At 42.3% G+C, this 13,434-nt stretch overlaps 1 protein-coding gene across 1 annotated transcript; it reads left to right on the top strand.

Annotated features, from left to right (window-relative positions):
- Positions 1-1,248: 1,248 nt before the first annotated feature.
- Positions 1,249-11,709, top strand: LOC140349416 (probable polypeptide N-acetylgalactosaminyltransferase 8). Its single transcript, XM_072435731.1, has 11 exons — positions 1,249-1,447; positions 2,636-2,951; positions 3,117-3,283; positions 4,673-4,859; positions 5,115-5,312; positions 5,394-5,508; positions 6,724-6,909; positions 7,373-7,510; positions 11,166-11,258; positions 11,330-11,500; positions 11,579-11,709. Exons 1-11 carry the CDS (start codon positions 1,270-1,272, stop codon positions 11,696-11,698), a joined length of 1,869 nt encoding a protein of 622 aa, XP_072291832.1. The 5' UTR covers positions 1,249-1,269; the 3' UTR covers positions 11,699-11,709.
- Positions 11,710-13,434: the final 1,725 nt, after the last annotated feature.

The raw sequence follows: 13,434 nt of genomic DNA on the forward strand, positions 1-13,434 counted from the left end.
CGGCGGAAGCACAGCATTTACCAGAGAAAATACTACGTGTGTTTTGTTTGAGATGACTGTTTTTAGAAAAAATGCATCCAGATGAAAATAAAATACAGGGTTAAAGCACCTGACCCATAATGTGAGTCCCATTTTGTCCAGTTTATGTCGAATTTGTCCATTTCCATGTTCAGTCCGTATGTGATTTGTTCCATTTTCCGTGCGTCCAGTTTGATGTCGGTCCAGTCCTTTATTGTTGGTGCAGTTTGTGTCATCCATTTTTTTGTGATGGCCTTTTTCCCGGCCGCCAAAAATATCCTCCAGAGATATCCATTCCCAACGTCCATGGCAGGGGTTCTGCAACCCAAATACATCGTAAAGTCTGATGGGATATTAGTGTCAAAGATTGTGGCCTTTTTAATTTCTGTCCAATACGTCTGCACAACAGGGCAGTCCCAAAATACATGATAATGATGTGCCTCCAGCATTCAGCCCCTCCCTGTGAGTAATAAGAACCCAGACATGAGATCTTGTGGTTCTCCATTGTGAAACACAGACACTTTCCCACTCCTTATCCGTAAACGCTTATTTAAGTGCTCGGTTTAAGCATCGAACCGTCCGAAACTGCCCTCTGTTCTTCTGTTTATGGTTTTCCTCCTCCCCGTGTCTGTGGCTCTGACCCTCGATGCTTATCTTCATTGAGTCGCCAGTAAAAACCTTATTTCTACCAGGGTTCGCCCCGCCCCCGGGCCCCGCCCCCGGGCATCATCCCGGGACGAGGCGCAGCTGAACGCGAACGCTCAAAACGCCCGCGCGCTTCTTTTGTTTCCACTTCTGGTGGTGCAACTTTAACATTGCGAGAAAACAAACAGAATTAAAAAAAAAAAAAAACAACAACAACAACGTGTGACAATACGTGTTTGCAAACCTCAGCGGCCAACTGGGGATCAGAGAAGACCAGTGTGTTCTCGTGGTGTGTAACCAGGTATTGTCCCAGTGCTTGTTCTACACAAACAGGTCTATCTATTTCGTCTTGTCGGACTTTATTATAATACACTGTGCACCGCCCTGCGCCTTCAGGGCCGCGACAAAGCAAACGTGGGCACGGTGCCATATCCTCTTACAGGAGCAGAATATTACACTGATAGGTCCAGGGTCGTCACCAGTTGTGTGTTTGATTGACATCCGACTCATTGCACTCCCCGCTGGCGTTACCTGTCGCATGAGGACAAAAAAAAAAATCACGTTGTCATCTTGACTTGGGTCGCGGATGGACGTCGTGCGCTCAACATGAGAGCTGCATGGTTCAAGAAGTTGGCCCTTTTCTCGGGCGGAATCGGGATTGTTTTATTCAGTTTTATGTCTCTGAAGTCGGGGTTTGAAAAGGGAGGATCGAGTGTCAAAGAGCTGGACTCCTCGCGACTTCTGGACAGTGTTTCTGCCCTGGAGGTCAGCATCAACAATCTCAGTAAGTTTGAATGTATTTTTTTGTATTTGCAGTGAGCCTTTGTGGCATCGTGGGGGTGCTATAAATGTGTTTAAAACTACTTCACATTCAATGAGATGAAGAAAATAAATAAAAACCAACAACGCCACCCGGGCTTACACCTGGAAAAGTAACTGAAAAGGACACACACAGGTTCGTTCTTGATTACACAGAGACCAGAGGCATGTCATTTATATAACAGGCTACTAATTTAATAAATACTTTTACAACACAAGCTCATTCAGTGGAGGCAATCACAGTTCGTATCACACAGTTCGTTATGCGTGGATGTGTATAGTCTTTTAAAAGTTCAGTGGACCTGGACAACACGGGACGGGGACACAGACGTCCATAATAAACGGAGCAGGACAGGGCACCGGCTCCAGGGAAACACCGGGCCGCTCCAGAGGGTTTATGTACCCGGTTTACAGTGAGCTGCCCCGGGACCACGCCTTGTGGGACTATGACACACTGGAGGTCTTGTCTTGAAATAAACACACGTAAGACATCGTTTTAAAGGCCAGGAAACGCTTTGACATCTATTTTAGGCTTTTCTGTGGTTCTAAACTGTCAACTCATCCAAGCCCGTTCTTTTGAAGTGACTGCTCACGTCACTTTGAATCGGCGCCTAAACCACGACTTTTTCTCGTTAATTAAGGAGTTTTTTTCTCATTAATTTATGACTTTTTTTCTCGTTATTTAATGACTTTTTTTCCTTGTTTTAATGAGTTTAATGTCGTTAATTTACGACTTTTTTCTGACTTCGACTTTTTTCTCATTAATTCATGACTTTATTCTCGTAGCGCAGCGCATTTTTTTTTCTTGGTTGGCCCTTATACTCCGTGGTACATGTATAACAATTTTCGTTAGATTTATTTGTCAATTCCAAAATAGTGTTTGGATACATAGAAGGGGGCGCAAAAAACACTGCCAAGCAGTCAACGGACTTAGTGATTAGCCAATAGAAAGAGCCCCATAGTCTGCCCGCAGACCATACTGCCACACCTATTTATTCATGTATTAGCCATAGAAGAAAGCTCCTTTTTATTTTAGTTTAATAGGCTACTGGTTTTAATAGCAGGCTGGCGGTGATTATTTCAGTCCACAGCTAGTATTTTGAGTTTGTGCGTTTGTGATTTAATTTGTCACTTCTTGTTCCTTTTTGTTTAGACAATGGCCTTAAAACACTTGAAAAAGGGCAAGATGAAATGCTTCAAATACTGGCAGAAAAACAAGCCGTGCGTAAAAACCTGGAGGGTAATCAGCCACCTCCAGAAAAGAAGCAACAGGAAAAAGCCAAGGTAGAGGAGCAAAAGAAGTCCTCTAAAGTGTTCCCAAACTCACCCCTGTTTAAGGCCTGGGGTGAAAATCTGTCAGAGGAGGAGCAGAGGGAAGCACAGGCCTTATTTGAACTTTATGGATACAATGTGTACCTCAGTGACCGGCTTCCTCTTGATCGAGCTCTTCCAGACACCAGGGAGAAAGGGTAAGGCACTTCTCACATCTTATGGTTGCATAGTTCCACTTGATTTACAAGATCAAACAATAATCGACATAATTGCTGTAAAATAACCTCTCCTTTGTTTGGAACAATCCTTGTAATTACTTGTCATGACATCAGTTATGTCAATAATGAAAGTCCCTTTTGTAGGTGTTTGACAAGGACCTACCCAAAAGAACTACCCACTATTGGTGTGGTGCTGATCTACCTAAACGAAGCTCTGTCTATCCTCAAGAGAGCCATCCGCAGCATTGTGAACCGAACACCAAAGCATCTGCTCAAGGAGATCATTATGGTAGATGACAACAGTTCCAATGGTGAGGTCATTGCAAAAACACTACATTTAACCTTCACATACAGATTACCCTTATCATACTTTGAGTAATAAAAGGCACAGCAAAGTTAAACATTTTCTATTTCAACATTAAAAGGTGCACTATGTAATGTTTCTGGAGGCCTGCTTGACTCCATGGAGTTGTAATTGCTTTGCCTGGAATGTTTCACACTGTTGCATTAAACATGTCTATCTCTATACATACATTCATCTTTATCATCTTAATAATTGTAACCTACAAAATCTGTTCAACTTGCTGTTGTGAACTAATGTGTATTAAGATGAATAGAAAATATACAGTGCATTTAAAGGTTTAAATATACAAAACATGTTTATAATCTACAGGTCCCTCTTGAAAATGTGTGCCCTGTATAAATACAGAAATAATTATATTAATACATTTGGCACAGCTCCTGCATCAATTCTCTGAAAACCAAAACAAACAGAATGTCAGATGTTTGGATTGGTGTGGTGAGGATACATTCTGTAGAACTATCATTTGTTTGGACAGTGTTATCAAAAGAGAGAGAATGTTGACAATGGAAAAAGGTTCTTTTTATGTTCTGTGGTAAAACATAAGCCCTGCAGTTATGGTTGTGAATTAGTGTCCCTATTGAGAGAAATGTGGTTTTATTTTCATTATTTAATTCCTTTGCACACATGAGCACAAGCTCTTTACATTTTATACTACTAAGAGTTCTACAGAGAAGACTCACTCACAGTAAAAGTGCATTTGAGTCAGGACAGTCGAATACATTTGAAATACAACCACATTTCCTTGATTGTTTCATTTCGCATCAAATTCATTCAATGGCTCCTTTTATTACCACCTCATGTGGCCCATTTCAACTGCTATCAAAATAATGTTTAACATTTTTATTGGGTTAGCAGTTGTTTTTAATCCCTTTGGCAACTGCTGTTGTGATTTTGGCCTTTAAAATATAATTTGAATTGGAAGTGAGACTTTTAAATCACTCTTACAAAATTATTTTTTACAGATGTGAGGTTTATATTGATGTTAACAGACATTTCTATGTCCGTTTTTTTAAATGGCAAAAATAAACCAAATTTACTTTACCCCAAGCTAAATTTAAATGTTTTTACATTTTAGATGCAAAAATATTTACAATGGGGATTTTGGATTACTTTACCGGTGTATGGTACTAGATCTCACTGCAAAAAAGATATATTTAAAGGGAAAAAAAAATTGACTTTAAGTCAAAGGTTGGTAGGTGCTTCTTTAGAGGGATCTTTATGCCCATATGCTGTAAAAATGTATATTTAGAAAACTGCTTTTGAAATTGAAATGATCCATATAAATCTAACCCATCCTAAGTTTGGTCATGCAACTGCACATTTATCATTCTTTCAGAAGACTTAAAGGAGCCACTTGACTTTTACATAAAGACCATCCAGGAAGAAAACCCATCACTTCAAATTATAAGAGTGAGGCACAATGAACAACGTGGTCTTGCGTTTGCCAGAGCATCCGGCTGGAGGGCGGCAACGGCTGATGTGGTGGCCATCCTGGACGCACACATCGAAGTCCATGAGCTGTGGTAAGGACACCTCACTAGACTAGATCCCCCAAACTTAAGAATAATTATAAATGTAACACAATTGCATTATCAGATTTATGATCATTGCTGTAGCAAAACTAAATGGATCTTTTGAATTGGCAAAAGTAAATTTTAATGTTTTAATTAAATGAAGCTGCAAACTCCAACGCCTATGCTATTCAAACATCAGCTTTTGTTGCTGAAGATTTATTAGTTGGCTTAAGAAAACACAATGTTGTAAATCTCGCCAAACAGGGCTGAACCTCTATTAACTCAGATCCAGAAGGACCGCACTGTCATAACATCACCTGTGTTTGATCGGGTGAACTTCGATGACCTTAAAGTGATCCAGTACCTACCATCCTCCCATGCATTTGACTGGGCCTTGTGGTGCATGTACGAGAGCTTCACACCCGAGTATTATGCACTCAAAGACGGCTCATTGCCCGGAAAGTAAGAGTTGATTAAAATGTTATTTGGTTTTCAATTAGCTAAATTATGTTAAAATTGAAATGTATTTTGATTATCTTTCAGGAGTCCTTCTGTCATGGGAATTTTTGTTGGAGACAGAAAATTTATTGGGGAAATTGGAGTACTCGATGAAGGCATGAAAGTCTATGGGGGAGAAAATGTTGAGCTAGGAATACGAGTGAGTAAAACATGAAACTAAATGTCACTGAAGCTGTTCAGATTCGTCTATTATTAATTAAAACACTAAATATTTGAACCAGTCGCTCCGGTCCCGCAGCCTGGGCCACACACTGAACGCCCCTATTATTCTGTCTATTTGTGTCTGTGTTAGCTGTTTGTGGTTGGAAAGGCACTGGAGCTCAATGCATGGCCCCATGCATGAACCTGACAATCAACAAAACATCAACACTTGCACAAAATAAAGATGATATGACCCTAACCTATGTTAGCATCTGTTTTTTCAAAAATGTGGGTTAGTCAGGTTCATGCATGGGGCCACAGACTTGTAATGTTTTCAGCCCAAAACTAAAAATTCAGCTTTTAATAAGTGAATTGGTGACGGATTTTAAATAAAAGTTGTTACCACACTATTTATTTCTCTCAAAAATCTAACGGAAAAATAAACCACATATTTACTGTCAAGAAATTACACATGAATCAATGCTATTACTTAACAGTCAGAGAACATAATTCAACTTAGAATATTAAACGACACAGAAACGTCAGTCTTTTGTGTGGCTTGCAAGGGAGAGGAAGGCTTAGCCATGTCAAGATGTTGTAAGCAACCTGAACGACTTTCCAAAATCACTCTCAGCGTTCCTCCCTCTTACAAGTCATTTTATTAAAATCACACATAAAAAAGGCGGGTCACATTTCTCATTGGTCAGCTTCACATCAAGGCACTTGTCTTTTACAACTCTTTGGTATTATCTTTAGAGATAAAAACCTTGGTGAATGTTCTACCCATCTGGTCCCCAGGATGGGAGGAACATTCCTCACGGCTGCTTCTACAACATCTTCTCACATGTTATTAGAAATACATGCCTTTCCCTCCCCCCAGGCTAATGATGCAGATAACTTTTAACACACAAATATAATCATATATTTACATTTGATCACATTTACTTCTGGAACCTAGGATCGAGCTCCATCGGACTCATGAAACAAGGCAACCTGTGTCATTAAAGCTTTAAAGCTTACAAGCTCTTCTCCAAAAATATGAAAATGATGGCCTTCGGATGAACATAAAATTATGAAGTTGGAAAACAGAACTTCATACATGTATTTATTTATTTCATTTAGTTCTGTGATTTATTTATTAGGTTATGAGTAATAGCCACTGGACTATAAGTAGAATCTTAACTAAAAATCAAATGGTGTTTTGCTAAACCAGGTATGGACCTGTGGTGGGAGCATCGAAGTCGTTCCATGCTCGAAGATTGCCCACATTGAGAGGAACCACAAGCCCTACATGCCAGATCTTAGCATGGCCATGAAGAGGAACGCTCTGAGAGTGGCTGAAGTCTGGATGGACGAATACAAACATAATGTCAACCTTGCATGGAATTTGCCATTCAAGGTAATTGTCCACATTTCTTGTGCAATGTACATATAAGACTCCAGTGCATGTGACAGGTTATTACTATTTTCAAATTTTGACTTTATTTGGTGTACATATAAATTATAGTTTTACACCAATTAAGTAGGTATTTGTGGAGAAAATGTTGAAAAATCTGTAGAAATTGACATCACACTAGGGATCATTTCAGTCAAAGGGTATGCTTATTTTACACAGAATTATCACTTACAAACAGGAAGTAAAATAATAAACCTAAACATGTTTATAATTTTTAGCAAAACTCTAAATATATTTATCTTTTAGTTCAATGAGTTGTCCAACCTGGCATAGGCGTGGCACTCCCTTTCTTTATTCAGTGTATAATTCACTCGATCACCAGCCGCTTTAATGCACTAGAAAGTCTGTTTACAAAGTACACAGACCTTTTGTTGACCTTTTGTTGACCTTTTGTTAACCTCTGCAGGATCATGGTATAGACATTGGGGATGTCAGTGAACGGAAAAAGCTGAGGGAAAGGCTGAAGTGCAAACCCTTCAAGTGGTATCTGGAAAATGTGTATCCTAAACTGGACCCTTTGGAGGACCTGGTGGCTTATGGAGGAGTGAGTTATTCATAAAAAAATCTACATCCATCACTGAACTGAACCTCAACCTTCCATCCATCTCATCATTTGAATACCTCGCCTTCTCCCTCCCCAACTCTATCACCGCTATCCTGATCTATCGTCCCCCAAAGCCCCACCCCTCTTTCCTCACTGAATTGTCTGAACTCCTCACCATTGCATCCTCTCTCTCTGCCCGCCTCCTACTCACTGGTGACTTCAACATCCACATTGACTGCCTCAACGCCCCACTGACATCCGACTTCCTCTCTCTCCTGGACTGCTTCCATCTCACCCAACATATTGACTTCCCCACCCATACCAAAGGCCACACTCTGGACTTAGTCTGTTCCTCTCTCCTACCCATATCTAAGCCCCACCCCCTCCCCTTCCCACTCTCTGATCATCTCTGCATCCTTTTCTCCGCCCCCCTACCCTCGTCCCACAACCCCAAAAAACGCACCATCACCTACCGCAATATCAAGTCAGTCAACCCCCTCACGCTCATATCCTCTGCTTTCCCCCCTGACTCCCCCCCCCCCCCCCCCCCCCCCCCTCTTCCCCCGACGACTATGCTGTCATGCTCAACACCACTCTCTCCGACTCCCTTGACTCCCTAGCCCCCTGGAAAACCTCCTCCGTCTCATACATGGTACACCCCTGAACTCCGCACCATGAAGCAGACTGGCCGCCAACTCGAACGACTCCTCAAAAGAACCCGCCTCACCGTCCACGCCGAAGCTTTCAAATTACACATCTCCTCCTACCGTGACGCTCTCCAAGCCGCCAAATCTGCCCACCTCTCCACCCTCATCAACAGCTCCCACCGGAGCCCTCGCACCCTGTTCTCCACCGTCAACAAGCTGCTCCAGCCACCGGACATCACTCCACCCTCCTCCCCTGACCTCTGCAACTCTTTCCTCCTTGCCTTCAATGACAAAATTTCCAAAATCAACAGCTCCATGACTGCCGTCTCCATTAACTCCATCACCACCCCCACCCCTGCCCCCCCCCCCCCCTCTCCCTGACCACCCACCCTTCCCTCCCCTCACCACCTTCTCCTCTGTTAACTCCTCTCATATCATAGACCTCATCACCGCTTCCAAAACCACCACCTGCTCTCTCGACCCCCTCCCAACGACTCTAACCAAGGCCTGCCTCCCTGCTCTCATCCCCCATCTCACCACCCTCGGCTTTATCCCTCGGCCATGTTCCTTCCATCTACAAACTGGCCTCCATCACCCCATCCTCAAAAAACCCACCCTAGACTCCGCCAACCTCTCCAACTACCGCCCCATCTCCAACCTGCCGTTCCTCTCAAAAACGCTGGAACGCATCGTCGCCGCCCAACTTCACACCCACCTCCAGTCAAACAACCTCTATGAACCCCTCCAATCTGGCTACCGCCCACTTCACAGCACTGAAACAGCCCTGGTCAAAGTACTCAACGATCTCCTCACCTCTGCAGACTCCGGGGCCCTCAACATCCTGTTACTACTAGACCTCAGCGCAGCCTTTGACACTATAAACCATTCCATCCTCCTACAAAGGCTGCGCCAACTGGGTGTTGAGGGCTCTGCACTTGACTGGCTCACATCCTACCTCACCAACAGGCAAGAGTTCATTTCCCTCTCCGGTCACTCATCCACCCTCTCCCCAGTAACGCAGGGGGTCCCCCAGGGCTCAGTCCTCGGCCCCCTCCTCTTCATCTGCTACATCTTCCCCCTTGGTCACATCCTCCGCCAACTCAACCTGGACTTTCACTGCTACGCTGACGACACCCAGATATACCTCACCACCAAATCCACCCAAAACCCTCCCCTCAGCCACATTGAAACCTGCATCTCTACAATAAAATCATGGCTCACTCTCAACTTCCTCAAACTGAACAGTGACAAAACAGAGCTCTTCCTCATTGGCACCAAATCCACTCTCAATAAAACTGGTCCCTTTTCACTCAGCATCGACACCTCGACCATCACCCCCTCTACCCTGGTACGCAATCTCGGTGTCATCATGGACCCCACCCTCTCCTTCACTCCCCATGTCAGCCACATCGTCAAGACCTCATACTTCCACCTCCGCCGCATCGCCAAAATCCGACACTGCCTCACCCTTCCCGCTGCTGAATCCCTCATCCATGCCTTCATCTCCTCCCGCCTTGACTACTGCAACTCCCTCCTCACTGGCATCTCCTCCCATTCCCTCCACAGACTCCAAATGGTCCAAAACTCCGCTGCCCGCCTCCTCACCCACACCCGGTCCCGTGATCACATCACTCCCGTTCTCCGCTCTCTCCATTGGCTCCCCATCAAGCAGCGCATAAACTTTAAAATACTCCTCCTCACCTTCAAAGCTCTTCACCACCTTGCCCCCCCCTACCTGTCTGACCTCCTCATCCCCCACCGCCCCACCCCAGCTCTCCGATCCTCCTCCTCTCTCACCCTGACTGCACCAACATCCCGACTCAAAACTTTTGGCGACAGAGCATTCTCCCGAACAGCACCCCGACTCTGGAACTCCCTCCCCCAACCTGTCCGCCACTCTCCCTCACTCACAACATTCAAATCCCGCCTAAAAACATACCTCTTCACCCAAGCCTATGACCTCCCCTACCCCTAGCCTCCTCTACCCCATTGCCTACACTTCTACCCCCTGTTACATCCCCATCTTTTTCTCTCTACTTCTTCTGTCTTGTTCATTTTATCTGTATATTAATGTGTATTGTACGTGTTGTCCCCCCTGTCTGTAAATACCCCACCCTTTTTTTTATTATGTTCAGCGTCTTTGGGTCACTGAAAAGCGCTATATAAATAAAAGTTATTATTATTATTATTATTATTACATATTTCCTTTGCCATCTCTAAAGGTACTGTTTTCTGGTCTGGGGTTGGTAACCTGCTTGTCTCCATGGAGATGTAATTGCTCTGCCTAGAATATCTTTCTAGTATTTATCTATTACTGTATTTTCCGGACTATAAGTCGCACCGGAGTCTAAGTCGCACCAGCCAAAAAAATCATAATAGAGAAGAAAAAAACATATATAAGTCTCACTGGAGTATGAAATGCGGTTGCAAGTGGGAAAATAACAAATAATATCACAAATAAGTCTCTCTGGAGTATAAGTATAAATATAAGTATAAGTTGCACCTTGGCCAAAACTGTGAAAACTGCGACTTATAGTCCAGAAAATACAGTATTTATTTTCATAGCTCACTTAGAAAAACACAGGTGCTTCCTGGGAGCAGCCTCGCTTTTCCACAGATATGACAACAAACAAACAACATGTCCATGGACTACATATAAAACATTTGGACTGTTGTAAAAGTTTTATATGCTGTCCATAGATGGCAGGTGATAGTCTGGATGTGGAGGTTTATTACAAAATCATACTGAACTTGAGCACTGACCATTCGTTTCCACATGAAGTGGTTTCAGTAACCTCGGCTGTGTGTCATATTGAAGGTAAATGAAACAGCAGACATCTGGGTGTCATCCATAAGATAATGTGTCCAAGCTAGCTTGTACAGCAAAGGTTGACCTGATAAGAATGAGTTAGTGATGATTTCTCAGACACCCCTGTCCAGAAAGGTTTCACATTGCACCGTTTTAAAAGTTCTGGACGATTTCAGTTTACAAAATCCCTGCATTTCAGATGAAGAATCTTGACGCTGATATGTGCATAGACCAAGGACCCGTACCTGGTCACACGCCCATTGCTTATCATTGCCACTACTATGGACCCCAGGTAATGTACATTTATTTATAGGCTTGTTTTATGAAGGAATTCTAGTTCACTGTATTTTCACCTACTTCAAGATTGTATATTACCGTTTATCTGGTGAGCTCTACATCGGCGGCATCAAGTCTCATAAGTACAACGACAACCGCTGCTTAGCCGACCAGGGCAACAAGGAGACTGAGCCAAGCCTCTTCAACTGCAAGGAGGCTAAGCAGAAGAGACAGGGCATTTACTGGGATTTTTCACAGGTAAAACTAACGCTAATCCAAAATTAAAATGTATGATTTATCTTCTATTTCATGTCATTTTCATACATTTTTTCTTAGGGTAAAGAACTGAAGAACAGAGAAACAAAAAGATGTCTCGAAATTCACAAATCTAAACTTCTAATACAAGAATGCACTGGCCAAATGTGGGAGGTGCAAAATATGATCAAAGACTTCTAGATTTTGGTAATACCGGTACGCTCTTAATTATTCTATTAAATATCACTTATTAAATGAGTTTGGAAAATGTTAATTAGCATATGTTGTAATAGAAATGCTCTCATCTTCTTGAAAATTACATACTAAGTTGAAATTGTATCAATAGAAAATTGTCTTCGGAAAATGCATTTTTCATACAACAAAAACTATATGGTAATTTCATAATGGGATAAATGCTTCTAAGTATGATTTATTTCATTGTGAACCATTTTCAGGGATGTTTTTTTTTTTTTTTTTTTTTTTTTTTTTTTACTGCTGTAATATTTCTGTTTCAGCCTGATCTGTGTCTATCTTTTAGTTGTAAAATATGGTTTATGGAGATTTACCTTTTTACAGTGTCTAGACTGGTTGGAACTTGAACGTGCACTGTCGCAATATTTTGGAAGCACTATAGGATGTCTATTTGTAACATCTGGAAATACATTTATTTTTACACAAATGCCGAGTTGTGCAATGAAGCCAGCACTCTCTGTTTGTGTGTGTTTACTGATGGTGTATTATATAGTCACTCCAGGCTATTGTGCATTGATTATCTTGGTCAATCTTAATGTGATATTGTAATGGCTGAAATATCAAGGGTTGTTATTGCAGGGTTGAATTTTGGACATTAAAGAAGTTTGGAAAGTGTTGACATTTTTTTTTTTACATGAACATTACACTGGCCTAACACAGTTTCACCCCCAGGAGGCAATAAGTTGTATGTTAGTAATTGTAGAGCCATTTAGGTCAGGGGTGTCAAACATCTGGGCCAGATCCGGCCCGCCAGACGTTTTAATCCGGCCCGCCAAACATTTTGAATTCATATTTAATAAAAAAAAAAAAGAGATCCGTTACCGTTTTTTATCGCTAAAGTCCCACAATGCCGCTGGTGGCCACCAACGCGCGGCCCTTCACTGCCGTGTGTACTGCCAAGGGAGAAGTGCAGAGGGAAGTAAGACGTGCGTTTGTGCACTTTAGAGCACTTACGCACCTCAGAGCAGAGGTCTGAGCGAGGACAGACGTGTGTGGTTTAGGAAACACGTGGAAGAAAGAAAGGAGAAGGTTTTGTGGATGTTAGAGCTGTGCTAAAAGTGGAGCTAATGTGGAGCTAACAAGAAAACTATCTTCTGTGATGATGCTCTGAGAGGAAAACATCCTCTACAAACCTGGACGGATCAGGAGCCACAGGTAAAAATACAGGTCAGAGTGTAATAAAGTATGAACTATTGTGACTGTGAACACAAACACAATGACCTCCTTTGAGTCACTACATGAATTATTTTGTCACTGAGATCAGCTTAAACTATGAAAATATCAAGCTCATATTGAGTTTGAGCAGAAACATGTCTGTGATATGAACATTTCACAACAGAAATCACATCAAAAGTCCATGTTCCTGTTCCTGCTGCTGCATGAATATGGACTCAGTCTTTCACCTGCTGCATATTTGTGCAACAGTCTCCACAACTATTACTAGGCTGTAAAAAAGGTATTTATTTCTTACATTTTTTATTGTTTTATTTTGTGCATAATATTTGGCCCACGATTTGACAAAAGAGTTGTGACTCATGCACTTATTCTATATTTTCAAGGCCAGAGGCGTAACTTAACCTCCTTAAACGCTCCACGTGTGTTTGTATTTAATGGTGTGTCAGTTCAGGTGTACAGATAACTACAGATAACTACAGAGAACTACAGAGAACTACAGATAACTACAC

The sequence above is a fragment of the Eucyclogobius newberryi genome, unplaced genomic scaffold, assembly GCF_026437365.1.
Source record: "Eucyclogobius newberryi isolate DKJ021-1_F unplaced genomic scaffold, fEucNew1.0.hap1 SCAF_7, whole genome shotgun sequence".
NCBI lineage: Eukaryota > Metazoa > Chordata > Actinopteri > Gobiiformes > Gobiidae > Eucyclogobius > Eucyclogobius newberryi.

Excerpts from the sequence above, each read along its gene's own strand:
- LOC140349416 (XM_072435731.1), top strand. The coding sequence starts at position 1,270 with ATGAGAGCTGCATGGTTCAAGAAGTTGGCCCTTTTCTCGGGCGGAATC. Across the intron at positions 3,284-4,672 it reads AGATGACAACAGTTCCAATG|AAGACTTAAAGGAGCCACTT; the intron begins GTGAGGTCATTG and ends TCATTCTTTCAG. Across the intron at positions 11,501-11,578 it reads TTTACTGGGATTTTTCACAG|GGTAAAGAACTGAAGAACAG; the intron begins GTAAAACTAACG and ends ATTTTTTCTTAG.